Genomic DNA, 27760 nt, shown 5'->3' on the forward strand with positions numbered 1-27760 from the left:
TGAAAATAAATGCTCCTTTAATGAATAATTAAATGAAAACTTTGCAGGACCTTACAGGGTATTTAGTAGGTACCACGTGTACCTTACAACACAGAATGTCAGCTTGATGGGATTGTGCGAGCGTGACTGAAAATGAGAGATGTCATTTATAAAACAGCTACCTCACAGCTTTCCCAAAGAGTAGTTCCTCTGCGATTAAAACAAGAAACAAAATTCGTACTTCTGCCTCGTTTTAAGATGTGACTGAGCATACATCAGTCTTAAATTTTATGATTTCGATGTTGCTTTTTCAAGGCACTCAACAGAAACTCAAATCTCATTTTAGAATCATGAATCTGAGATTTGCAGTGAAGCTGTAATTTCTCAGTATCAAAGTTTCATTATTACACAACAATTCTGTTTCACAAACACCCTTCGTACTTCGTCCTGCTCCCCTGAGGCACTGCCCATTCTAAGTAAGGTTTCTGCAGCTCGTCTGAGACTAGAGCAGGCTCTGCTGCTTCGGTCACAAAACTCTTCCTGGGTGAACAGGAAGAGTTGCCCTTGCCCTTTCCAGAAGAAATGCTGTTTTTACTTTTTCTGTTTCTTTTCTACTATGAAAAACAGGGCTAAACCGAATCTTAGAATCTTATTTTCTGCTGGATGATTAAAATCTGTATTGCATATGTCATCTTAAGTCTCTTAAAATCCAAAACTTTAGTGGAGGACAGTATGCTTTCTCTTGTTGTCACTTAATCAAAGCAAAAATAGAGCCCCATAGAAGTTTCAACATTGAATGTTTTGTGAGTCGTAAAGCTTAGTACGAGTCCAACAGCTTGATATGTCCGTAGTCTGTGCATTATCTTTGATAGTTCATGATCTAGAAGACCACTTGTAGTCAAAAGCCCATCTTTCAAAAAGGTCCTATTTCCTCAATAGTCTGTTTACAGAGTTCACTGCCTTGTTTATATATATAGGCATGTATATCTGTATACAGGATACATGTAACAAGTGGTCACACAACTGCCTTTATATATACAGGCACATATATGTATATATAAGATATATGTTAGCAGCAGTCACTCAGCTCTTAGCTGTGCTCCATGAAAGCCACTTTGGATGGCGATCATAGTCTCTGAGTCATTTTCAATCCATACACACACACACAGTTAACACCAGTCTCATAAATGCTGTTGACAATTCAGAAGGACTGCTTTTCTAATTGAACTCTAAAAGAAAAGTGCCTTGAATTTAAATTTTTTAAAAAACTTCAGTCTTCAATATTGAAACTGCTAAGTCACTCCATTTTTCTATGGAAAAAAAAAAAAAAACAACCCACAGATAATAGAGTTGGGGGAAACTTTTTAAATGAAAAAATAAATTTGAAAAAACATGAAAAAGCAAATTTGAGAAAACACCCTGTTACTAAATAGTTTAAGAAAAGAAACCTACAGAGAGAAAATATTCCCATAGAAAGGTAAAAGCTATGTGGACTGCCACAAATAATGGCATTATTTGTAATAACAATTAGAAATAAATGAAACCTTCAGTAATCGGACTGTAAAATTTATTAGGAAGTGTCCAACTGATAAAGCATTATACAGCCATTAACGATGAGGAGGGATCTGATGGACAGGGAACACCTGAAGCCAAATACAGAAAGGACCCTGCTGCTCTGAACAGCTCCAGTCGAAAAAACTAAGCAGGAACGCCATGTGCGGTGTCACTGAATTAGGGGTAGTCTTCCTTTTACTGGAAAAACCAATAAAGCAATATAAAGCTTCTGTATTGATTGTACCTTTTCTAAAAGAAAGCAAAAAAAAAAAAACCCTCAAAATGGAAGAAATTACTGAAAAACAAGTCTTTGCAAATAAATGTTCCAGAGCGGGGCGTGCGTCTGACTGCATCCAGAAACCAACGTGTCTTTCATCACTTGGGAGGCAGGACCTGAGCCAGCCTGGTTCTCTCGAGAGGAAGGCGGCGTGAACAGACCCGGAAGAAGAGGGGTAAGTGCCCAGCCAGAGGATCTGTGGCCACAGCCCTATTGTGGATTTTATTAACCAGGCTGTAATTTGTCCCCTTTGAGTGCTTAGACAACACACATTGCTATGCTTCAAGACAAAATTTCACAAAAGTCTTTATTTTTCTTGCTACAGAAAAATTCAGAGGCGCTACTATTTCCTTCTCATAATAAAGCAATTCTCAGCAATCAAGTCATATATATTTTTAATGACAAAATGGTTAGTGTTAACCCTATGTAACATGTGATCAGAAAATAATTAAAGACCACGGGGTGGTGACTATCAGAAACAATACTGGACAGAAGATTACCAACAGAGCAATTTTCAATAGAAAACTGAGCATTTTCCTTGGGAAATAAATTTAATATTCTATTATTAAGCAACTGGGGCAAAAAAGATTAGATTTTCTGTAACTGCGATTGAACAGGATTAGAAAGCCTTCATGGGGATGAAGTTTTTTTTGATGGTTTTATGATGACAACTACCACCTCCTAGCTAGTTTAGCTCTCAGAAGAAAATGTTCAATCAAAAGGCTAAATCATACAAAGCACTTAACGTTTTCAAACAGTTGCCTAATAACAAACTTTTAAAAGAGATTATCCATAGCAGTGGATTATTTTTATCAAATTTTTGAACAAGCCACACTCAGAAACACTACAACAGAGCAGCGTACTGGTTTATCTGGTTCTCTGCACTACTACAAAAATAGTCAGAAAGAGCTTGGTGTACTCAGTGTAAGGCTGACGGTTTACTTGCTGCAAGCCGTGTATCGTGCAGTTACATTCTCCCAGTTGATCACATTCCAAATGGCCTTCAGATAATCGGGCCTGACATTTTTATACTGAAGGTAATAAGCATGCTCCCACACGTCAATCCCCAGCAGGGGGATAAGACCTGTTGAAACAAAAACCACGAGATTCAATCTAAAACACTGCATCTTCTCACTTTAACTGTCCTATGCACACAAAATTACCCTTTACCACATTCTCGTCCACTTTTCAGTTTCTTATATATGATATATATAGGAAATCTGCATAAGAATAAAGATCCTAAACGATTTTAAACTTTACTCTTTGGAAGAAGAAAATGTGATAAATAGGAAAAATAATTGAAATAGACTTGGGAAAAATCAACTAAACCACAGTATTTAACAGGTGTTCTTAAAATCAACAGATTTATCCAAGAGCCAATTCTCAGTGGTCCTTACTAGGGGTCTCAAAAAGGGTGTGATTCATTTGCAGGGGTGGCTATGTGTATGCTAAGTCACTCAGTTGTGTCTGACTCTTTGGGACCCCATGGACTGCAGCCCACCAGGCTCCTTTGTCCATGGGGATTCGCTCAGCAAGATTACTGGAGTGGGTTGCCATGCCCTCTCCAGAGGATCTTCCTGACCCAGGGATCAAACCCAGGTCTCCAGCATGCCTGAGTACCTTCCAAAGGTGGTGTGCATTTGTGGGGGGCTATGAAAAACCTGCTCTGCTCCCCTGGACTAAGGTTAGTCACAGAGAGCACAAAGCATTTATGATGTATAATTAATAAAAGTGAGTCACTTTTCGGTACAACAGAAATTAACACAACATTGTAAACCAACTATATTTCAATAAAATAAAGCACAAGGTTTATATGAGACATTAATATAAGAATAAGTTAACAACGAAAACTGAGTAAGACTTAAGGAAAAGATGCACATTTCAGAAATTAAGTAATTTAAATGAAGAATTAGTTAAAGCTACAAAACATTCATTTAAGAAACCTCTCTAGGGACTTCCCTGGAGGTCCAGTGGTTAAGAATCCACACTTCCAATGCAGGGGGCATGGGTTTGATTCCTGGTCAGGGAACTAAAATCCCACAGACCACGCTGTACAGCCAAAAAAAAAGGAAACCTCTCCAACTGTAAGCACTCCTCTAAGAAAAGAGTCATCAACAAATGTGTCTAAATCCATCGTGAGGTGTGCCACTAATCATTTATAATTAAGGCAGCAAAATTCATACATGACTTTTCCCATAAATAAACTGCCATGACTTTCATTTATCTTTATTCCTATTGGCTTTCTTCAAGCGGGGAGAAGGCGGTGTCGCTAGGATTCACCAATCACAGCCTTCCGGGTCAGGTACCTGACTCCAGAGCACTCAGGGCTCACAAATCTTTGCTTTTCCCAATTCTGTGGCTCCCAAAAGAGCAGCTTAGATTCTGACTAAATCTGGACAGATCCGGGGCAGTGGGTCATGTAAGGAGGTCTCCTGACATGTGCAGAGGCAGAAAATATGGCTGAGACCCACTGCTAACCGATGCGATCACCTTTCATCAGAGTTTCAGCTGACCGCTGGATCGTTAGGACTACTCCCTAAAGAGCTACTACTTCCATCTGGCTCAACATGAAAAAGGAATTCATGAGCCCAGCCTTCAGCTTTGAAGCCCAGCCTCTTCCTGAGCCAAAGCCCTCTGCAAGGCAGACTCTGGAAACCTGAGCTCTGGTCCCAATTTAGCCACAGGTGCTCAGCAGAGGGGATGAAAGTCCAAGGTTTGAAGTCAGACCGAGCCTGTGTCTCTTTTCCTCCTTCATGCTATTTATCTAATCTTAGGTTTTTATTCTAGTGCATATAATTATTCTGTAGCCTGATATGAATGCTCTATCAAATGAAGCAGAGCTTACATTTAAAATCTTTTTTGTTAACATATCTGTAAAATTACATGTGCTAATTTTATAAAATATCAAGGACCTGGAAAGCATTTTTGCTCACACAAGACTCTGGGTATCGGCTCCTAAGATCTGCTCAAAACTTATTCAGGAAGGTTTAAACGCTGTTAGTCTCCAGTTCATGATAAATGCTTTATAACGAACCATCTCTCCAGAATAAAGAATTCTAACCTGTTGTTCCTTGCAGGGGATCCTGGTTAGAACAAGCAGCAATCTGTAAGCGTCCCTGCTCCTTATTGAAGCCGAGCCAACCCCAACCGGAGCCTTGGACACCAACAGATACAGCAGTCAACTTTTCCTTAAATTTGGCAAAGGAACCAAAGTCACGTTTGATGGCTCCCAGCAATTCCCCTATTAAAAACAGAAACCAAAAAAAGGTTACAAAACCCACCCATGAATGAAGAGATTACAACAATTACAATAAATCATTTTAGCACATATATCAAGTATTATTGTCATACGGCCCAAGACACCAGGCAACACAGAAAGCACTCCGTAACCCAGCGAGCCTACAAAACACAGTCATTCCTGCCCCGACATGACAGTCGTCGGGTTTCATGATTTTTATTCACGTGTGTGTTACTGAAACACGTTAGAGGGATTTTTTTCACTCACAGTGCTATTTCCACAAGGAAAGAAATAGTATTTTCCATTCGCTTTCTTTTTCCCCCTCAACAGAAGATTTTACTTTGAATCCTACCCTACCTACTCTGTCGCAATTTGGGAATAAAATGTTATGGCTGAGAGTTGCTTCTTCTCCAAGGCAGCCTAGATCTTTCCTATCTTAATTACTACATCATTTTAAAAAGAGTGATGTTGCCTCTTAAAGTGAACTGAGGGTGCACTCCACGGGTCATCACCCTTTTTATTCTGTACCCGTACAGAATACAGTCCTAGACTGAGCACATCAACTAAATCAACTACGCCCAAGATATTACTTCTCCTATTTTAATGGTCTAAAAGTAATCATCTAGGGGCTTCCCAGGTGGTCCGCTGGCAAGACTCTGTGCTCCCAATGCCCCAAGGCCAAGGTTTGCTGCCTGGCAGGGAATTAGATCCCACCTGCCATAGCTAAGACCTGGCAGAGCCAAAAAAATAAATATTCAACTTCTTTTTAATTTTTAAAGTAATCATCTATTATAAGCACAAGTGGTGAGATAAAGGGGCACGGATAACACAAAAATGGCAGAGTGCCAAAACCTGTTGGCTGAACATAGGTGTATCTGATATTCTGGTAACTCTCAATACCTCAAAAGTATTAAGTCATGGTCCAAAGATCTACCTCAGAAAAAATAAATTCTCCAGCTCCCCATACTTACTCCTCCAATCATCCTTACTTCCAAATGAAATTGCTTATTTCAAGTGCATAAGGTGCCTTCTAGAATATGATTAAAAATGCCTCAGAAACTTAAGGTAGATGCCAGAAGACCAGAGACAAAGGTGGAGAGCTCTGTTTATGGCCCATACCTTCCCTGGGATGGGAAGGATAAAGTTACGGGACTCCACGCACCAAACAGGAAGTCAAGTGAACAAGCAGAGCGAACAAGTCCATTGGCTCTGGACTCCCTTGTTACCTGCAGCTGTCCTGGAAAACCTATTTTTCTGGGACAGTTTACTTTTTTATCAGCTAGAAAGAGTAGTAAAATAATAGCAAAGGGCACTATTCTATAATGGCCTAATTTTTAAAACAACCCTATAATTATCCCCATACCATACAGATGAAGAAAAGTAAGATATGGAATGGTTAATATCTTATCCCAGGGCCTAGAGCAAGTAAATGAAAATTCATCTTTCCTAAAAACTCAGTCTTCCCCTGATGCACAGTGCATTTTGACCAGGAGATGACACCGTATGTGGTATTGTGTGTGTGCATAATTCCCTGGATGTATTCTGCACTCTCGCACGTGCCCCTCTGAAAGTTACAACTCTGTCGTACCCTCTGCTATGAGAAAGATGCCATCATGATACCTCAGGGAGAATGAAGGTAACTTAAGAAAATCAAGTCATTCCTACTATGCACAAAATGAAGCCAAGGTTGCCCCAGTTTAAACCAACCTTGGGGTTCTCCACCACCGTTAGGGCTCAGATTTGTCCAGAAGATGCTGTGATTGATATGGCCCCCACCGTTGAACTTCAACGCAGGCTGCAGAGCTATCTGAGCTGTAACATCACCTGAAAGATTAAAATACGAATACATTTTCTTTAAAGTCTTGAGCTTTATGGCAACCCACTCCAGTGTTCTTGCCTGGAGAATGCCACTGACAAAGGAGCCCGGTGGGCTACAATCCATGGGGCTGCAAAGAGCTGGATACGACTGAGTGACTGAACAAGCAGTCCCAAAACTTCACCATTTCAATATTTTACCAAAAAAAAAAAAAAAAGTGTCCCCAAATTATGTGTCCCAGTGGATTTTCAGTTCAATCAATAATGTAGCAAACAGCTAGTGAGCAAGAGTGGCAAAGCTAGTGAAAAATTCACTCCTAGGCTTCGAAGAACTCGGTTTTCTCGGATAGAAAAGATTTCAGTAAATGACCTGACAAAGAAAACAAGGACAGAAAATAGTGGAGTGCTATAAAATAGATGGTTGCATACACAGGCTATATGGAGAACGTTCAACTCTCATTCTCTAGATAGACAACCACCTACGAACATGGTTATACTACCCAAACCTCAACTTACTCAAAACTGAACCGCTCATCTTCAACCCCAAACGCGTTCGTCCAAAGGCCTCCCCCATCTCAGTGAGTGCCAGCTGTTTGCTCAGGGTATATTTGATGACATGGTGATTTGTAATTCTTTTCCTCTCACATCCCACATCCAACCCAGCAGCAAAGCCAGAGAACATCCAGAGAACATCCAGAACCTCATCCCTTCCTCCAGCCTCCATGTCTCCCACTGTCTGCTGCTTCTACACCCATCCCTACGGTCTATTCTCAACACAGTGGTCAGAGGGCTTCTCTAAACCTCAGACTGATCATGGCACACCTGGGGTCAAACCCCTCCACAGGCTGCTCTTATCAGAGTGAACCCCAAGTCCTTACAATCGGTACAGGGATGCGTGTCATACGGCCCTCTGCATCTCCCTGCTGGCCCAGCTCAGGCCACAGTGGCCCCTCCTGGCACTTAGATAGCCGGCCTGGCATGCAGCCAGCTTAGGGCTTCCACTGACCACTGCAGCCTTTGCTGGAACACTCTTCCTGGAGACAGCCTCCAGGTTTACCCCCCCTTTCCCTCTCAAGTCTCCACTGAAGCATCAACCACATTAGAAGGCTTCTCTAACCACAATATAAAATGGGCAATGCCCACCCGCCTCCAGACCACTTCCCGTCATCTGTTTTCCTCGATAGGACTTCAGCCCCTGACATACTACACATTTCTTATTCACGTCTCTTCATGCAAGGAAAGCTCCAATGAAGACATGGACTTCTGTGCGCTGCTGTGTCTCTGAGGCTCAACATATTGCCTTACAACATAGCAGGCACTCATGACACTAAATGGAGTTTCTACAGAAAAAGAATTCTGACCTCTGTACTTTAAAAAGAATGGCATATTTGGAGCTGTTTTTTTGACCTTGCCAAACATGGAGGCAAAATAAGATATTTTTTTCTATGCCTTGAAGAAGGTACAGACTAACAAAACTATTATGAAAGATGGGAATTTCCTTATTCAGTATTAAGTTCTTATGACTCCAAGATCCCAAAGTGAAGGACACAGAACCAAGCAGAACTCTGCCCTTGGGGAGCTTACATAACAGAAGAAGTTTTCTATTTCTGTTGTTGGTTCATTCACTCAGTCATGTCCAACTCTTTGCAACCCCATGAACCACAGCACGCCAGGCCTCCATCACCAACTCCCAAAGTTCACCCAAACCCATGTTCATCAAATCGGTGATGCCATCCAACCATCTCATCCTCTGTTGTCCCCTTCTCCTCCTGCCCTCAATCTTTCCCAGCATCAGGGTCTTTTCCAATGAGTCAGCTCTTTGCATCAGGTGGCCAAAGTACTGGAGTTTCAGCTTCAAAATCAGTCCTTCCAATGAATACCCAGGACTGATCTCCTTTAGGATGGACTGGTTGGATCTCCTTGCAGTCCAAGGGACTCTCAGGAATCTTCTCCAGCACCACAGTTCAAAAGCATCAATTCTTCGGTGCTCAGCTTTCTTTATAGTCCAACTCTCACATCCATACATGACCACTGGAAAAACCATAGCCTTGACTAGACGGACCTCTGTTGACAAAGTAACGTCTCTGCTTTTTAATATGCTGTCTAGGTTGGTCATTTCTGTTGTTAGGGTGCATGCTAAGAACACACATAAGAAATGGCGCTGTCTGAAACAATAAAGCCTCCAGGTTTTAGCAATTCAGAAAGTGAAGTGAAGTCGCTCAGTCGTGTCTGACTCTTTGCGACCCATGGACTGTAGCCCACTAAGCTCCTCCAGCCATGGGATTCTCCAGGCAAGAATACTGGAGTGTGTTGCCATTTCCTTCTCCAGGGGATCTTCCCCACCCAGGGATCGAACCCAGGTCTCCCACATTGCAGGCAGATGCTTTAACCTCTGCACTACCAGGGAAGCCCCAGCAATTCAGAAAGGAGAAGGCCAATGATATCTAAATACACAGATAATCTTTGAGAGTTCTGTTTAAGATACCAACTTTTGTCACTATGTTTACAAAATAATTTTCTGACAGATCAGTGTTTCCCTTACTAATTTTTTTTGGAGAATCAATCTAAAAATAAATACAGAATTTATATTGCTTTTTACTGCCAACAGTAACTATAATGGAAAAGAAACTTGCTTACTGAGAACTAGTTTCATCACAATCTCCTCAAGTTTACATAAGCATTTTTAAATTTTAATAGAAATTTAGGGGGCTTAATATCTGCTTTTAAGAATTTTTCTGAAGCTCAACGTTTTCTTTGGCTTCACAGTAGTTTTTTCCTCTGTTGAATACAGTAAAAGTCAAATATATATGTTTGTTTGAAAAGTATTTATGGTACTTACCTGAGATAAAATTAATGATGTTATTTTCCTTACACTTTTTTCCAAAATTTTCAAACATGAAAATGTAACTTCTTAATGGTTTTTAAAATATAATTGTTTAAATAAACAAAAGTACCACAGATACTTATAGAATATATTAGAATATATATATAGAACACAGAGTATATTGTGATAAAGTAAAGCTTTTTTCCCAGAAGCTTTCACTAGACAAGCAAAGCTTCTATTGCACAAGGACTGGCATTTAAGCTGCTTTTAAAATACTGAAGAGGCATTCATAGGTGTCATGTGTTGTCTTGCAGGAAATAAGTTTCACAACTGGGATTTACCCCAGCCTCTCCCCATTACCACATTCTTCCCGAAGTTGTTTTTTCCCTAAATCGTAGAACCTCTTCCTGTACTCAGAACCTTTTTCTTTCCTCAGACCATCCCTCTGATGGTCACAAGTAAATCTTCCAGAATGTGGTAACTTCCTCTTCTTTTCGTTTACCTAATAATCTCACACACGACCAGACTGAACTGCTGCCTTTTCCCACTAGATGTCCCCAGTCAACAAGCAGTCACTGCCTAAAATACAATCAACCAATTTCTCAGGACTGAAATTCAACTCGCAGATATAGGAAATCTAGAAAACTGGTGCTGATGAACCATGTGCAGGGCAAGAATAGAGACGCAGATGTAGAGAAGGAATGGACTCGTGGACAGGACGGGTGGGAAGGAGCAGGGGAGGAATTGAGAGAGCAGCACTGAGGTATATACAGTGCTGCTGCTGCTGCTGCTAAGTCACTTCAGTCGTGTCCAACTCTGTGCGACCCCATAGACGGCAGCCCACCAGGCTCCCCCATCCCCGGGATTCTCCAGGCAAAACACTGGAGTGGGTTGCCATTTCCTTCTCCAATGCATGAAAGTGAAAAGTGAAAGTGAAGTCGCTCAGTATACACTACCATATCTGAAATAGCTAGCTAGTGGGAAGCTCCCTGTACTGCACAAGGAGCTCAGCTGGGTGCTCTGTGATGACCTACAGGGGTGGGCTGAGGGGGCGGGTGGGGGAGGCTCAAGAAGGAGGGGATATGTGTATACCCATAGCTGATTCATGGAGAAGGAAATGGCAACCCACTCCAGTATTCTTGCCTGGAGAATCCCATGGACAGAGGAGCCTGGGGGGCTACAGTCCATGGTGTCGCAAAGAGTCGGACACGACTGTGCGACTAACAACAACAACATAGCTGATTCATGTCCTTGAACAGCAGAAACTAACACAACATTGTAAAGCAATTATACTCCAAATAAATAAAATGGGGGGAAAAAAACATTTAGGAAAAAAAATGCACTTTTAACTGTGTTGCTTCAGCCACACGTACAGCCTGGAAACAACGGTTTCCCTCACGCAAAAATGTAAAAACTATTCTGTATAGAAACGTTAAGACATCGTACTCCCATAGACGGCCCCAGACTCAAAACACAGAATAAAGTTCACGCACTACGGGTTTTGTCAACTGAGCTCCTCTAAAAAAAGAAAAACACCAACTCCGTACTATATTTTCACTCAATTCAAAAGAGTGGCATATAAAAGAAAACAGAGTGGCCAACAAATGCAAGCCTGGGTTCCCCACGAAACGGCTGTTGTCCCTGTGAATTCCGCCCCCAGGTCCACGCGCAACGGCGCGCGTTGGTTCTGCGCGGCGCCGGGGGGCACTGGTCTTTACCAGGCACGCCTCGCAGCGTAGCGCCCCGCCACCCGCTTCCCAGAGCCCGGCCGCCCGGCACCCACCCTTCTCCAGCGCCTCCCGGTACTTCTCCTCGGCGACGTTGAGGTTGTTCACGTAGGCCGCGTGGTGCTTGCTGTGGTGCAGCTGCATGATCTGCGCGTTGATGTGCGGCTCCAGGGCGCCGTAGTCGTACGGCAGGTCGGGGAGGCTGTGCTTCTGCCGGGAGCCCAGCACGCTCAGGGCCGGCACCAGTCTCCTGCTCGTGCTGCAGAGAGAGCACACCCAGCGCGATTGGGCCCCGCACGCAGCCACCTTTCCCCCGCGAGCGCGTCTCCGCAGCCCGGAGAGAGGACCCGAGCGCCGGAGAGGAGGAGGAGGAGCGGGGTGGGGCTGGCCCTTGGGACCGTCGGCCAGCCGGCCGTCCAGTCTCCAGCCTGAAACTCAAGCTGCGGTCCAGCGGATCCGGGGGCACCTGGGCGCGCTCGGCCCACCACCTGCCCGCAGGCCGGTGTCCTGGAGCCCGCGGGGCCAGCGCGAGCGGGCCAGTGGAGGGCAGCAGCGGCAAGCCACCGAGGCCCCCGCCGGGGCCGCGACCGGCCGCCGCGCCCGCTATCCGGAGCCTCACCTGCACGCCGCCCGCGACAACATGGTGGACGCCGCCCGTGGGCCTCTCGGAGCTCGAGTAGCAGCGCCGCGCTGACCTGAGACGATGCGCTTGTGTCCCGGGCTGCGCCGCAAGGACACCACCGCCGCGGCCCCGCCTCCCGCGCGCCCCGCGGCCCCGCCCTCCTGCGCCCGCCGCGACCCCGCCCCACTGCGCTCGCCTCGGCCCCGCCCCGCTGCGCGCGCCGCTTCCAACTCCGGGGAAATGGGGTGCTCGGCGCTGTGGTCGGCCCCGCCCGTGCTCCGGGCCCAGCGCAGGTGAGAAAGAGGCCCGGCAGTCTCCCCGGCGGCTGCGCGAGCCGCGGGGCCCCCACTGCGACTGCGCGTCTCCGGGCGCGTCGCCAAAGGGAGGGCCGCTGTTTTCCCTCCCCCCAGCCCCCGAAAGAGATGGTACGGCTCTGCGTTCCGCCCCCGTGAGGGCACCGCCTGGCGCGGCCCGCGGATGGGGGGCCCAGGCCCCGCGGGCCGTGCCGGGAAGCCCGCGGCTGCGTTCCTGCTCCTTCCCGGACGCTGCCGGGGTGGGGTGGGGGGTAGCCTCGGGGTCCCGGGCCCTTCGCACATTGGAAAGACTAGTGTTTCTGGGAGCCGCATCGGAGCGCAGCCGTGAGCCGACGCGGTCTCGCAGGAGAGCGGGCCCTGGCTCTGGGACGATGTAGGGCCGGTCCCTCTCCAACTACTGCCCGGAGTGAGCGTTCTTTCCGAGTGAACCGACCTTGGGACCTCCGCCAGGCCTGATAATAGTGTTACTGTGCACCCGCCACGTGCCAGGGACTGCGCTGCAGAGTTTACATACATTTATCTTTGTTTCACTCCTAGGATAGGCATCATTGATTCCCGCTTAATGAACCGGTTGCCCCGGTCACACCGTTAATAAGTGAAAGATCAGGATTAGAATCCAAAGTTCACACATTGATTACCAGGCCTTAGCAGTCAAGTCTTGAGTGTTTGCCGGGAGAATATAAAAGAAGTACAACAGAGGAGTCTTTGCTGCGGCGTCCTATTTCTAATGAACTGTAAATATCAGGTACTTTCTCAACAACTGGGAAAAAAAATCCTGAATTCTGTGAAGAAATTAGAAAGTTTTACACTGTTACTGGCCTGAGTTGGGCCTTTCCTGAATAGAATAGTACAGTAATAAACAGACAAATAATAGGTGCTGAATAGTGTTTCAGTTACCTTCCTCCACCCCCTTCACAATTTCCACCCCACCTCTGTGCCGAGGATGACTAGGGGAACCGAAAGGGGAAGCACTGAGCCCGGCTTCACAGAAAGGGTAGGGCTTGCTGGCAGTCAAGGTGAATGTAAGGGCATGCTACCAGATGGAGGAAATTCAAGTTGGAACCAGGTGATGAGTGTCCTTAAAACTCAAACACGTAATTGGTAACCGGAAACTGAAAAGCATTTTAGCTGACATGAGGCATATTTAAAGTAGTTTTCCAGTCAAGGGAGTCTGCCATTGATTTAAGGGGCAGGCTAGTTAAAAAACTGTTGTATAAATTCTAGCATGAGATACTAAGAACTGCTTTTAGGGTACTAGCTATGGGAACTGGAATAAAAGCATTTGGAAGAATGAAATAACAATTCAGTGATAGGTCAGTCGCTAATAAAAAGGCTTGTTCTAGTGAGAACAAAATATCACTAGAAGGAGATTGAGCCCAGTCAGGCCAAATCGCTGTACTTCTTTTTTGTACAAGTGATGCTTTGATATTTAAATTGAATTCCCACCCCACCCCCTCAGCAGGACAAGCTCTTTTGAGCAAGCAACAAAGGCTGGGTTGTGGGGAAGTGAGATTAGTGTCTCTAACATCATATCTGCCATTGGTTACAGCCTTCCAGAAGACACCCCAACTACGAGATTGACCAGGATTGAGACCAGGGCTTGGGGGCTGCAGGAGGTAATGAAAATGTCTTACATCCAGTAAACGGGCCTGTTTTTCCTTTATAGTTGACCATTATCAGTTCAGTTCAGTTCAGTGGCTCAGTCCTGTCCAACTCTTTGTGACCCCATGGACTGCAGCATGCTAGGCCTCCCTGTCCATCACCAACTCCCAGAGCTTGCTCAAGCTCATATCCATCCAGTCGGTGATGGCATCCAACCATCTTATCCTCTGTCATCCCCTTCTCCCACCTTCAGTCTTTCCCAGTATCAGGGTCTTTTCCAATGAGTCAGTTCTTCGCATCAGGTGGCCAAAGTATTGGAGTTTCAGCTTCAGCATCAGTCCTTCCAATGAATCTTCAGGATTGGTTTCCTTTAGGATTGACTGGTTGGATCTCCCTGCGGTCCAAGGGACTCTCAAGAGTCTTCTCCAACACCGAAGTTCAAAAGTATCGATTCTTCAGCACTCAGTTTTCTTTATAGTCCAGCTCTCACATCCACACGTGACTACTGGAAAAACCATAGCTTTGACTAGACGGACCTTTGTTGGCAAAGTAATGTCTCTGCTTTTTAATATGCCATCTAGGTTGGTCATAGCTTTTCTTCCAAGGAACAAGTGTCTTTTAATTTCACGGCTGCAATCACCACTATAAGATGTACTCATTCAACTGTCTCAAGGAGTTAGATTACAGTTGACTGGAATCTGTCCCAAATTCCTCCCGCCGGCTCAGGATGTCATCTGCCACATCAGGGCACCATAATTGTGGATTTCCCATCAACAAACTTCCCAAGACTACTTCACAGGCATCTCAGACCCACCAGAGTCTAGATCAACATATTGGCTGAAGAAGGAAAAATGTAGGTTGAAATGAAATCCTTTGGAGTTGGTTATTAAACAGATCCAGCCACAGTGTCTCAAACCCAGAAGTGTGTATTCCCTCCTGTAAAAGAGATCTGGAGTGGGTAGTCCAGGGCTGGGATGACAGTGCTGTGAAGTCCTCAAGGAACCAGGTTCCTCTGTCCTCAGAGTTGCCTCATGATGATAGCTTGTAGAACACCAGCTATCTCACCCCCTCTCCATGAAGAGGGAGGGACAAAAGGTTGGTCCCAGCTATCTCCTTTCAAGGATTCTCCATGGTAGATTCACCCAACAAATTCCAATCAGAATTTTGGTAGAAAGCTGTACCTAACTATAGAGGAGGCTGGGAAACATTCGTTTAGCTATGGCCATTCCCAGTGTTAAAAAATGTGGAATTCCTTAACAACAGAGAAAATGAATAACGGATTGGAAATTAACAGTCTCTGCCACATATCCTTCTACAAGACATATTTTCACATGCTTAGTAATGAACTCGGACCATTTATGGAATGACTTTAGCTACATTCTCTCCTTTTTCTCTCTCACTCTTCCTTTTCACCCCTTGTACCACAAACCTTACCCAGACAGGAATCTCAGTGAGAATTGCTCCACCAGCTTTCCTTTTGCATAAATGAGATCGCTAACAGGATCAAGTTGTTGTTGTTTTACTGTAGTTTAGTCACTCAGTCATATCCAACTCTTTGCGACCCCATGGACTGTAGCCCACCAGGCTCCTCTGTCCCTGGGATTCTCCAGGCAAGAATACTGGGAGTGGGTTGCCATTTCCTTCTCCAGGAATAGGACCAAGAGTAGTACTTAAATTGCTAAAATGAAACCAGTGATCTAGACAAAGAGAGAAAATGATGGGAAAGATAGAATATCATTAACAAAGGTTTCAAAGTGAGCTGCCCACGCCACAACATCAGGCGGATTATAATTAAATTGCATCCTCTAAGAATGCATTAACTCTTGGAAAGGAAAGGGGAAGGTTGGCTCAGAGCAGAAGTGTTTATTGAATGAGACAGGTAGTCAGAGACCCCAGTTTGATTCCTGGGTCGGGAAGATCCCCTAGAGAAGGGATAGGCTACCCACTCCAATATTCTTGGGCTTCCCTTGTGGCTCAGCTGGTAAAGAATCCACCTGCAATGCAGGAGATCTGGGTTCAATCCCTAGGTTGGGAAGATCCCCTGGAGAAGGGAATGGCAACCCACTCCAGTATTCTTGCCTGGGAAATCCCTTGGACAGAGGAGCCTGGTGGGCTATAGTCCATGGGATCTCAAAGAGTTGGACACAACTGAGCAACCAACATAAAGGAAGAAAGGAACTGACGTAATTGAGCAGATCCTCAGTTCTGGTACTGTCAGACCCTGTTCTGGTGCTGGGTCTGATGCTCCACATCTTGTCTTAATTCACAGCATCTCTGTAAAGTGGCTTATTATTTCTCTTTTGCACAAAGGTAGTAAGTGACTTCAGCTTCCCTGGTGGCTCAGCAGTAAAGACTCTGCCTGCAATACAGGAGACCCAGGTTCGATCCCTGGGTTGGGAAGATCCCCTGGAGGAGGGCATAGCAACCCACTTCAGTAATCGTGCCTGGAGAATCCCCATGGACAGAGGAACCTGGCAGGCTACAGTCCATAGGGTCGCACAGAGTCGGACACGACTGAAGCCACTTAGCACACACACACAGAGTAAGTGACTTGACCAAGGTCACACAGAGCCAGTCGATAGTAGAGCTCGGCTTTGAATGTACTGCTCTCCCTGTTAACCCTAACATCACTGTGCCTTTAAACAGCCACCACACCCCCTGCCCGCCACATTCCTTGCACCCGGTAAAACTGAGCTCAACCCTATTTTGTTTGTAGTTCACTGTTTGAAACTTGCCCCTCCTATGCTGGGTCCCAGCTTTTTCCTGTCTTCTCGACTCCTGATTGATCTTCAGCCTCTTCTCTTGCATATGATTCAGGTCCTAGCTCTTGAACCTAAAGCTTGAACTGGTCCTCCGTTCTCCCTTGCCCCCTCTCATTTGCCCCTTCGATCACCTTTGCTCCTTAGTCTCATTGAAGACCCAGCTTCCTGGAGCTTCCCTTGACCCTGACCCACCTGGCTGACTTTCCTACCCTTGTCTATGGAATTAGACTCACTAGCCATGAACCTGGGAAACCAGAACAGAATGGGGGAAGGGTGAAGAGAAAAGTGGTCCCATACTTAGAATCCAGGTGATGCCTGCGTAAGATCCCTCTGTAAAAACTAGGCAACATCTGCCCCTTTAGGGGAATCAACAATCCACCATCATCACCACTCCTGGTGTGTACTCCAGAGAAACAAGGCTACTAAGATGCGTATATGCAGAGAGAAAGAGATGTATTATAAGGAAGTGCCTCATGCGATTATGGAGGCTGGAGATCCAAAACCTATAGTGTGAACTGGCAGGCTTGAGACCCAGGCAAGCCAGTGGTGCAGTTCCAGTGTGAAGGCAATCTGATAGAGGATTCCCTCTCACTTAAGGAAAGTCAGTCTTTGCTTTACTTAGGCCTTCAACTGATTGGATGAGGCCCACACACCTTATAGAGGACAATCTGCTTTACCCAGAAATTTACCAACTTAAATGTTAATCTCATCCAAAACATCCTCCAGGTTAACACCTAAAACTAACCACCACACAGGTAAAACACAGGGGGGGCAATGCATTCCATGTAAGCGGTGGGGAGATTTGTTAGTCATTACACCGCAGAATTCCACTTAACAACCCAGGATTTATCATGGAGTGAGGCTGAATTCATGGCATAGTTCTAAGAATAACTCTCAAGAGCTACTCACAATGAGTTGACCCTGACCACAAAGGGCAATCGGAGAAGGCAGTGGCACCCCACTCCAGTACTCTTGCCTGGAAAATCCACGGACAGAGGAGCCTGGTGGGCTGCAGTTCATGGGGTCGCTAAGAGTGGGACACGACTGAGTGACTTCACTTTCACTTTTTACTTTCATGCATTGGAGAAGGAAATGGCAATCCACTCCAGTGTTTTTGCCTGGAGAATCCCAGGGGCAGGGAAGCCTGATGGGCTGCCGTCTCTGGGGTCGCACAGAGTCGGACACAACTGAAGCGACTTAGCAGCAGTAGCAGCAGCACAGAGGGCAATGACCATGCAGAAGGAGCTCAGGCTGGCTATGTCTCCTGGCCAGCATTTGTTAGGAGCCGCCCTCCCACCAAAGGTCCACTCTGGAGAACCAGAGGGGGCACGCAGGAGGCATGGCCTCATATACAATGGAGGTTCATTCCAGAACTTGGTCCACGAGAAAGGATGGACCCTGGGTCCCGTCTCAGGCGTGTCCCAGAATATTCTCCATCCTGGTCTGCATCACCCGATCCTAGGGCCCACTTACATGTGCACTGGCCCTTTGGTGGGAAACTGGATAAAATCCTGTCCAATAAGCCTAGAGGGATCTTTAACCTTTGATTTAGTGTCAGGAACTAGTCAGCTATGTGTTGGGATAAGATGCTCTGTTTATGAAAGACAGCTGATCAGTTACTCTTGTAAGGAGTTTGAAGAATAGCCTCTCAGTGATGGACAAACCAGCAGCTCTCTTATGCTCCACATTCACCCTAAACATTCCAGTCCCCCCTGAGCAGACATCTTAGTCCTGTCCCAGACCAGTTTAACACTTAATCCAGTTGTCAAGGACTATATTTGTCCCCCAGATTCATATGCTGAAGTCCTGACCCCCAGTACCTTAGAATGTGACTGTATCCAGAGACAGAGCTTTTTTTTTTTTTTTTAGTATCAGACACTTTTACTTTTTATTTAAATTATTTCCCTTTTTATTTCCTTTTTATTTTATTTTGGAGTATGTTTGATTGAGATGGCATCATCAACTCAATGGACATGAGTTTGAGCAAACTCCAGGAGAGAGTGAAGGACAGGGAAGCCTGGTGTGCTACAATCCATGGGGTCGCAAAGAGTCGGATGTGACTTGGCAGCTAAACAACAGCAACGGTAGTCGATTTACAGTATTGTATTAGTTTCAGGTGTACAGTAAAGTGATTCAGTTATACATTTATCCATTCTTTTTCAGATCCTTTTTCCATGTGGCTTATTACCGAATATTGAGTAGAGTTCCCTGTGCTATCCAGTATGCCCTGTTGTTTAGTTTACATACAGTAGTGTGTATATATTAACCCCAAACTCCTAATTTATCCCTCCCTGCACCATAGTAAGTCAGACGAGGAAAGACAAATATCATATGATTCCACTTATATGTGGAATTTTAAAAAATAAGACAAATGAACTTATTGACAAAAATTAGAAGCAGACTCACAGACTCTAAGAAAACAAACTTATGGAGACAGAGCCTTTTAAAAGGTAATTAAGGTACAATGCAAGCACTAACCCCCCCTCATAAAAAGGGGGCAAGGCCAGGGACACACACAGGCCAAGGGGCGACCATGTGAGGACATGGGGCATCGAAGAGCCCAGGAGGCAGACCTAAGAAGAGGCCAACCTTCCCACACCTCGCTCTCAGACTCCTAGGGGTGAGGGGTGAGCAGAACGGAGAAGAGTCAACCCCAACGCTCTGTTAAAGCCAGAGACAGCTCTTCTGTCTCCCCAGTGCCGCGCTGCCCAGAACAGGAGCCTCCCTGCCTCTGGTCCAGGCTCGGAGACTTCATAATCGTGCTTTGAGTAGCAGCTGACTCCATTAGCTGGGGTTGGAGGGTGGATGAGAAAGGATTTCAGTGGGTGCTTGAACCTTCACGTTCTACTCCCCGCATGGACCGCCCTCTGGTGCTAAGCCCGCCAGGAGCTGGGATGTAGAACCAGCCATGTCCCCACCCACAGGTGCTTGGTCATAGTCCTGCAGAGCCTGTTACCCCAGAAGATCAGCGGCTCTCGGGGTGTGACAGCAAAAGCCTGAAGCTACCCAGAGACTAGAGTCTGGGGTCAAAGGCTGGAACCCAGACAGCTGGGGCTTCAATCTCAACCTCCACACTGCTGACGATTTAAACCAGGTAACTGTCCCACTGGGGGGCTGTCCTGGGTATGCAGGATGTTTACCTACCTCCCCGGCCACTACCCACCAGAAGCTGGTAGTCCTCACCCACCTACAGCTGTGACAACCAAAGACGTCTCAGTCTGCTCGTTGCACGTGATGCTACCCCAGCCCTTCCATTTTCAAGTCTTCTCAGCCTCCATACCGTCCTGGCCTGAAGCTTGGTTGGATGAGCTTACAATTAGTAGCAAGGCAAATAACCTCTAAGAGAGATGAAAGAAGTTCTTGGTAACTGTTATTAAGAAACAAACAAACAAAAATAACTGGAGAAAACCTATACATTGGAACAAAGTTATGCTGAATGATGACAGCTATCTGGGAAAAACAGTATCTGCAAAACAAAAAAAAGATGCTAACATCATCACCCACAAGTTTCTCAGTTTAAAGGGTAAACACAGTTGTGAAAGATTACTAATGTCCTTTGGGAGGTATGATTTGAGCAGCTGTGAGCAAAACACTGAGGCATTGGGCAAACTGGGAAACAGGACAGTGAATCAGAGTTTCTTTTCCTTTCTTGAGACATCAGTGGTTTGATGAAAGAGGGAGCTTGCACACACCCCCACCACCCCTTTGATAAGAAAAATCACTAGCTGGGGCCTGGGGCAGGTATAGAGGAAAGTCAGTCATGTGAGTTGGTGTATGTGAAACAGGCCTTGGTCCCACAGGGGATGGACAGAGAGCCAGAGAACAGCCATCTTGAGTGGCCTGGTCATACACTCCACCCTGACATACCCTGCACGACCCTACACTCTTGATCCACCCCTCTTCCGGAACCTTCCTGGGGTCAGGTATGTAGGGGGCACTGCAACCAGATACAACAAATACAGCACAGACAGAAGCAGCCAAAGAGAACTAAAGAGCGAGAGACCAAGTCTGCTCAGAATTCACGTGCCAGGATGTGCGCAGATTTTGCAGCCAAGCGCTTACTGGGTCAATGGAAAGGGAGTCAATAGCAGCGGTATCCTGTCCAGTTATAAGGAAGGCCACCCGCGGTTTTCACCAAGCCAGAGCCACCCCCACATGGAGGGGCAGGCCGGCTTTAAAAGAAACATTCTGGGACTGCCCTGGTGGTCCAGTGGCTAAGACTCCCAAATACAGGGGGCCTGGGTTCAATCGCTGATCAGGGAACTAGTTCCCACATGCCACGCTAAAGATTTCACATGCCACAGTGAAGATCCTGCGTGATGCTACTAAGACCTGGTACTGCTGCTGCTGCTGCTGCTAAGTCACTTCAGTCGTGTCCGACTCTGTGCGACCCCATAGATGGCAGCCCGCCAGGCTCCCCCGTCCCTGGGATTCTCCAGGCAAGAACACTGGAGTGGGTTGCCATTTCCTTCTCCAATGCATGAAAGTGAAAAGTGAAAGTGAAGTCGCTCAGTCGTGTCCAACTCTTAGCGACCCCATGGACTGCAGCCCACCAGGCTCCTCCATCCGTGGGATTTTCCAGGCAAGAGTACTGAAGTGGGGTGCCATTGCCTTCTCCGAAGACCTGGTACAGCCAAGTAATATTTTGTAAAGGACAAATAAATAAAAGAAACCTGCTGCTGTGAGGCACAGCCAAAATAAATCAATAAAGAAACCTTCTGGTGGTCTAGCAGGAGTCAGCACAGCACGTTCTATCACCCTAGCTATGTTGCATGCCTTTAGAGGTGGACCCCCCACTAGGTCTTTCCAAACAAAAAGCGGTTAATCCCACCAGTTGGACACGTGTGTCCAGAAGCCAGCCTACTGCACTCCACATAGCACAGCCTGGGGGCTCATGGGCATCAGTTACACAGTAAGGCTTACCAACGGGATTCCTTCCGATGTATCGGCGTGAAGCACAGGAAGACGGGGAGAGTCTTTCCCCTCCGTGGGGAAAAAAAATATATATATATAATATATATTTCAGTAATATATAAATAATATATGTTATAGTATATAATATATGTTGTATATTATATATGTTAATATATATAACAATATGTTATATATACTATATATATTATATAATATTTATAATATGTAATATATTTCAGTTATATATATATATAATTCTTTCCTATTATAGGTGGGCCCAAGATATTGCATATAGTTCCTTGTGCTATACAGTAGGTCCTTGTTGTTTCTCTATTTCATTTATAGTAATGTATTTCTGTTAATCCCAAACTCCTAATTTATCCCCCCTCCCAACTTTGTCCTTTAGTAACCATAGGTTTTCTTTTATGTCTGTGTGTCTCCAACTTTCATTTTTTTCAGTTCAGTTCAGTTCAGTCACTCAGTCGTGTCCAACTCTTTGAGACCCCATGGACTGCAGCACGCCAGGCCTCCCTGTCCATCACCAACTCCCAGAGCCTGCTCAAACTCATGTCCATTGAGCTGGTGATGCCGTCCAACCATCTCATCTGTCGTCCCCTTCTCCTGCCTTCAATCTTTCCCAGCATCATGGTCTTTTCTGGTGAGTCAGTTCTTCGCATCAGGTGGCCAAAGGACTGGAGTGTCCGCTTCATTTTTTTTACATATTTATTTATTTGGCTGCATTAGGTTTTAGTTGTAGCAAGGGGAATCTTTGCTGTATCATGCAGGATCTTTAGTTTGAAGGCATGGACTCTCTAATTGCAGCAGGCGGGTTTGGTTGCTCCGAGGCATGTGGGATCTTGGTTCCCCAACCAGAGATAGAACCCAGGTCCCGCTGCATTGTAAGGCACATTCGTAATCACTGGATCACCAGGGAAGTCCCATGACTCCAACTTTTTAGATCACACGGAGTAAGAAGACATTCACCTCTTAGTGCTAAATGAAGAACACATTATCTCTGTGATCACACTTTGGAAGTTGTGTTTAAAGATTCTGGTCTTTGGAACATAATATCCATGTTGTTAAAATTGGACTTTCCGTTGGCCTAGTTTCCTCGCAAGTTCAAGCCTAAACTTTTCAAGTTCGAGACAGAGATTTGTGTTTCTTTTCTCGTTTCCCTGGAACACGACGCCATCCCTCAGTTTTCAGACTGAATTCCAGGGGAGAAATCCTCAGCGATAGGATGGTCTCCAAAACCAGGAGAGAAAAGAGTCTGCTTTAAACATCTGCCAGGCAAGACAGTGGTGGTCAGGTAGCAGCCTCGCCCCCACCAGCAGGAATCTCCCACCCCACCACCACGAACAGTACCAGAACCTCCACACTCCTGCAGCTCAATCCCTGGAGAAGTCAGAAGCCACGAAGAGCTTACTGGAAGAGGAGGAACACAAGAACAAGGCTGGAAACTTAACCTCCACCAGCTTCCCACCTTTCTCCCACTGCAGGCTTGCTAGCTTCCTACAGGTTTGTGCTGAAAGAATAGAGTTTCAACCTTAAACCAGAGATTGTGCCTGTGTAAGGGAACCCTCCTGCACTCTTGGTGGGAATATAAATTGACACAACCTCTATGGAGTACAATATGGAGCGTCCTTTAAAAAACTAAAAATAGAACTACGATATGACTCAGCAATCCCACTACTGGGCATATACACCGAGAAAGCTGTAATTCAAAAAGACACGTGTACCCCAGTGTTCACTGCAGCGCTATTTACAATAGCCAGGACATGGAAGCAACCTAGATGTGCATCGACAGATGCATGCATAAAGATGTGGTACATATATATACAATGGAATTTTACTCAGCTATAAAGAGGAATGAAATTGGATCACTTGCAGTGATGTGGATGTACCTAGAGTCTGTCATACAGAGGAAAGTAAGTCTGAAAGAGAAAAACAAAATAGCGTACAGTGACGTATATGTATGGAATCTAGAAAGATGGTACGGATAAGGTTATTTGCAGATCAGGAATAGAGACACAGACGTAGAGAATGGATATGTGGACACAGAGAGGGAAGAGGAGGGTGAGACAGATTGGGAGAGTAAGACTGACAATATATACACCACTGTGTGTAAAATAGGTAGCTAATGGGAAGCTGCTGTGTACCGTAGGGAGCTTAGCTCAGACTCGGGGATGATCTAGGCGTGGATTGAGGGGGTGGAAGGGAGGTTCACGAGGGAGGGGATGTATGTATACATACAGTGATCCACTTCACTGTAGACCAGAAACTAATACAACATTAGAAAGCAATTATACTCCAATCAAGGAGAGAAAGACTGTGCCTGTGTTCTGACTTAAAGTGATTATATGACTTTTTATTATGTAAGAAGTTTTTTAAAAAAAATGGCAACGGGGGCTGGCATTTTGGTCCAGGGCAAAGAAAACAACAAGCCCCCAGGCCAATGTAATGACACAGCTGGGGACAAAAGAGAGTCACTGTATTACCACAGCCTATGAGTCATTGTTACTCAATGTTTTGAGTACTCAAACACTGAGCAGGACTCAATGTACTGCTACACTGACCAGAAATCCTCCCATGTTTCCAGAGGATATTCGAGTGACCACCAGATTTCCAGCACTAATTTGGATATTTTTCCCCATGAATCATTTTGGTGGGGATTTTAGAGAAGAAACTTTGCTCATGCCAGCATTTTGCCTAACAGTATCCATCCCAGGGATTTCCCCAGCAGTCTAGTGGTTAAGACTCCACCTTGCAATGCAGGAAACATGGGTTTGATTCCCTGGTCAGGGAAGTAAGATTCCACATGGTGCACAATAAAAAAAGGAAAAAAAATGACTATCCATCTCCAATCAGCCCAAATATAACCTTAGAATTCAAAAAGGAGTATGGTGGCTCAGCAGAGAAGGCAATGGCACCCCACTCCAGTACTCTTGCCTGGAAAATCCCGTGGATGGAGGAACCTGGTGGGCTGTAGTCCATGGGGTCGCTGAGAGTTGGACACGACTTAGTGATTTCACTTTCACTTTTCACTTTCATGCATTGGAGAAGGAAATGGCAACCCACTCCAGTGTTCTTGCCTGGAGAATCCCAGGGACAGCGGAGCCTCGTGTGCTGCCGTCTATGGGATCGCACAGAGTCGGACATGACTGAAGCGACTTAGCAGCAGCAGCCCCAGCATGGTGGCTCAGATGGTAAAGAATCTGCCTTCAATGCAGGAGATCTGGGTTCTGATTACTAGGTCTGGAAGATCCCCTGGAGAAGGGAATGGCAAACCACTCCAATATTCTTGCCTGAATTATTCCATGGACAGAAGAGCCAGGCAGGCTACAGTCCATGGAATTGCAAAGAGTCGGACACGACTGAGCAACTTGCACTTTATGCAAAATTACAACTTAGATTCTTCTAGATATTTAATGGCTTCCTGAGTTGTTTTCAAACTTTTCACCAATTCCTTTAGAAGAGTATTAGTAAGAGTAGCTGCTCTGACAGACAAGCTCCCACTTCCCCAGGGTTGACATTATATATTCCAGCATTCGTGTATATATTCCAGGGTTGTGTCCCCAGCCTCCTGTCCATTGGTGGGCAGGTGAGAAAGAGAATGAGAAAGGTGTTAACCGGCCCAGCCTGGAAATGCCATACATCCCCTGCCCACAAACCATTATCTGGAGTTCAGTCTTACAGCTGCATCTGACGGTAAGAGAAGCAGAACCAAGTAGCTGACTTCCGTGATGAGGAAGAGGAGGAAATGGGCTAGATGAGTATCTAACAGGTGACTGGCACACACATACTAAGGATTCCGGTAATTGTAATAAATGTGAAGATGTCAGTTAAGGAACTTTTCTGGTGGTCCCCTGGGTGAGACTTCGCCTTCCCATGTAGGGGACGCAGGTTCGATCCCCGGTCCAGGAAGGTTCCACATGTTGGAGCAACTAGGCCTGTGAGCCACAGCTACTGAGCCTCTGCCCTAGAGCCAGTGCTCCGAAACCAGAGAAGACATCACAGGGAAGAGCGGCCCCGCTCACCAAAGCTAGAGAGAAGCCCACTCGGCAACGAAGGCCCAGTGCAGCCAAAAAGAAACAAATAAATCTTAAAAAAAAAAAGCATATTAAATAGGTAACTTTCGGAAGACAATTACATTCTCTTGAGTCACTAAATGTTTATAAGAATTTAAGTAATGATAGTAAATAAGGGAGATATATTTAGCTCCTTTAACATTCTTATATAATGAATATACGTTTATACAACTGACTGATAAAATTTCAGTGAACACAGAACCTAGGATGATTGTCACCCCACGCCACATCTAGGCACTCGCTAGTTTGAAATTAATCTGAAAAACATGCCTTGGTAATATGACTGACATCATTACCACAGTTGAATATGGTGGTAACCTAAGCTCTTACACAATCACTCGTCCAGCACGAGGTCAGGGATGGCCCAAATGACCCTGTAGACAGCTCTTGACTCCAGTTTTCCAAAGGCCAAGGCTGAAGCCAAGTACATAGTGGAGTGTAGATAAATACCTAGGTCAAAGTCATACCATGGTTTATCCTTTAAAAACTTATTAAATTCTTGCCTCTTTCTAATGCCTTCTAGTAAGATTCCTATACGGAGCAAGCACATGGATCTGCTGGCTTTGATCCTGTACATATTGTTCATTTGCTGTTTCCAGAGGCCTGTAAACACTTCTTACCCTCACCTGTCCCTTCATCTAGAGGCTTGGTCCTCTTCTCAGCATCGGCACTTCTGCCTGGGCCCTAGTTGGATGTAACTAGCGGGTACCACCACGTGTCTCCCCCTCAGCTCTGCTCCTAGAATGGGCCTCTGACAACACTTGTTCATCTAAACACATCTCCGTTTCCCATGCTTCCTAGACGTGGCCTTGGACAGCCTAGGGTTCCTCATTAATAAAGGCTCTGAGGGACTCCCCTGGTGGTCCAGCGGTTAAGAATCTGACTGCTAATGCAGCAGACGTGGGTTCGATCCCTGGTCTGGGAAGATCCCACATACCACGGAGCAACTGAGCCTGTGCCCCACAACCATCGAGACTGTCCTCTGTCCTCCACAATAAGAGAAGCCATCGCAATGAGAAGCCCACACACCACAACTAGGGAAAGCCTGCGTGCAGCAACCAAGACCCAGGGCAGCCAAAGAGTAAACAAATAAGTAAATACTTAGAGAAAAAAAAGCCTGGGGCCTCTGCAGCCCCTCTTACCTTGCCTCATGCCCAGTCCTGCTCTCGCTACCACGCGGCTATTCCTCCAGTGGGACAGAAGCACGACTCAGACTTATTGGATTGTTTGGCTATATTCAGCGTTTATTTCCTAGGGACCAAAAAGAAAACCTTCCTGTGTGTGTATCTAAGGTTTATCCTACTGAGAGGGAGGCTTACTATTCAGCTTAAGGGTTTACAGGCAGAAAATAAGGAATTTCCAAGTTGGGGACACGTCATCATAATATCTGCCTGATGAAGGTAAACATCCAACAAAGGTCCGTCTAGTCAAGGCTATGGTTTTTCCAGTCATCATGTATGGATGTGAGAGTTGGACTATAAAGAAAGCTGAGCACCAAAGAATTGATGCTTTGGAACTGTGGTGTTGGAGAAGACTCTTGAGAATCCCTTGGACTGCAGGGAGATCCAACCAGTCCATCCTAAAGGAGATCAGTCCTGAAGATTTATTGGAAGGACTGATGCCGAAGCTGAAACTCCAACACTTTGGCCACCTGATGCGAAAAGCTGACTTATTTAAAAAGACCCTGATTCTGGGAAAGATTGAGGGTGAGAAGAGAAGGGGATGACAGAGGATAAGATGGTTGGATGGCATCACTGACTCAATGGACATGAATTTGAGTAAACTCTGGGAGTTGATGACAGACAGGGAGGCCTGGCGTGCTCGAAAAGAGTTGGACATGACTGAGCGACTGAACTGAACTGAGTCACATGCTTTGCAGTAGCTGGGCTATTACTTTGCTAATGGTTTCTATTTTTGCATATGTCCCTAAGGGAAGCCTGTTGCGTAGGTTTGGGTGGACTCTGAAATCAACTTAAATTCATCCAAGCTGATCACCCCTCGAAATTGGTGCTAATTACTGACTCTGCCTCAGCCGTCCCACCTG

General features: G+C 45.6%; 2 protein-coding genes across 5 annotated transcripts; one reads left to right on the plus strand and one right to left on the minus strand.

The window, feature by feature from the left end:
- Nucleotides 1–12119, minus strand: SOD2 (superoxide dismutase 2). Its single transcript, XM_061428456.1, has 5 exons — nucleotides 12034–12119; nucleotides 11471–11673; nucleotides 6756–6872; nucleotides 4872–5051; nucleotides 1–2894 (listed from the first exon to the last, which is right to left on the minus strand). Exons 1-5 carry the CDS (start codon nucleotides 12054–12056, stop codon nucleotides 2749–2751), a joined length of 669 nt encoding a protein of 222 aa, XP_061284440.1. The 5' UTR covers nucleotides 12057–12119; the 3' UTR covers nucleotides 1–2748.
- LOC133254254 (uncharacterized) lies at nucleotides 12118–27532 on the plus strand. 4 transcript variants are annotated; one of them, XM_061428469.1, is made up of 5 exons: nucleotides 12118–12329; nucleotides 13900–13966; nucleotides 22088–22286; nucleotides 25194–25336; nucleotides 26240–27532. In XM_061428469.1, the coding sequence occupies exons 1-5, from the start codon at nucleotides 12118–12120 to the stop codon at nucleotides 26240–26242; spliced, it is 624 nt and encodes a 207-aa protein (XP_061284453.1). In that variant the 3' UTR covers nucleotides 26243–27532. The 4 variants fall into 4 exon arrangements, 2 of the variants coding, with proteins under 2 accessions (XP_061284453.1, XP_061284452.1); XM_061428468.1 differs by having other exon boundaries at nucleotides 25194–27532; XR_009738622.1 differs by having other exon boundaries at nucleotides 12198–13095; nucleotides 25194–27532.
- The last annotated feature ends 228 nt before the right edge of the window (nucleotides 27533–27760 follow it).

The sequence above is a fragment of the Bos javanicus genome, chromosome 9, assembly GCF_032452875.1.
Source record: "Bos javanicus breed banteng chromosome 9, ARS-OSU_banteng_1.0, whole genome shotgun sequence".
Classification (NCBI taxonomy): domain Eukaryota; kingdom Metazoa; phylum Chordata; class Mammalia; order Artiodactyla; family Bovidae; genus Bos; species Bos javanicus.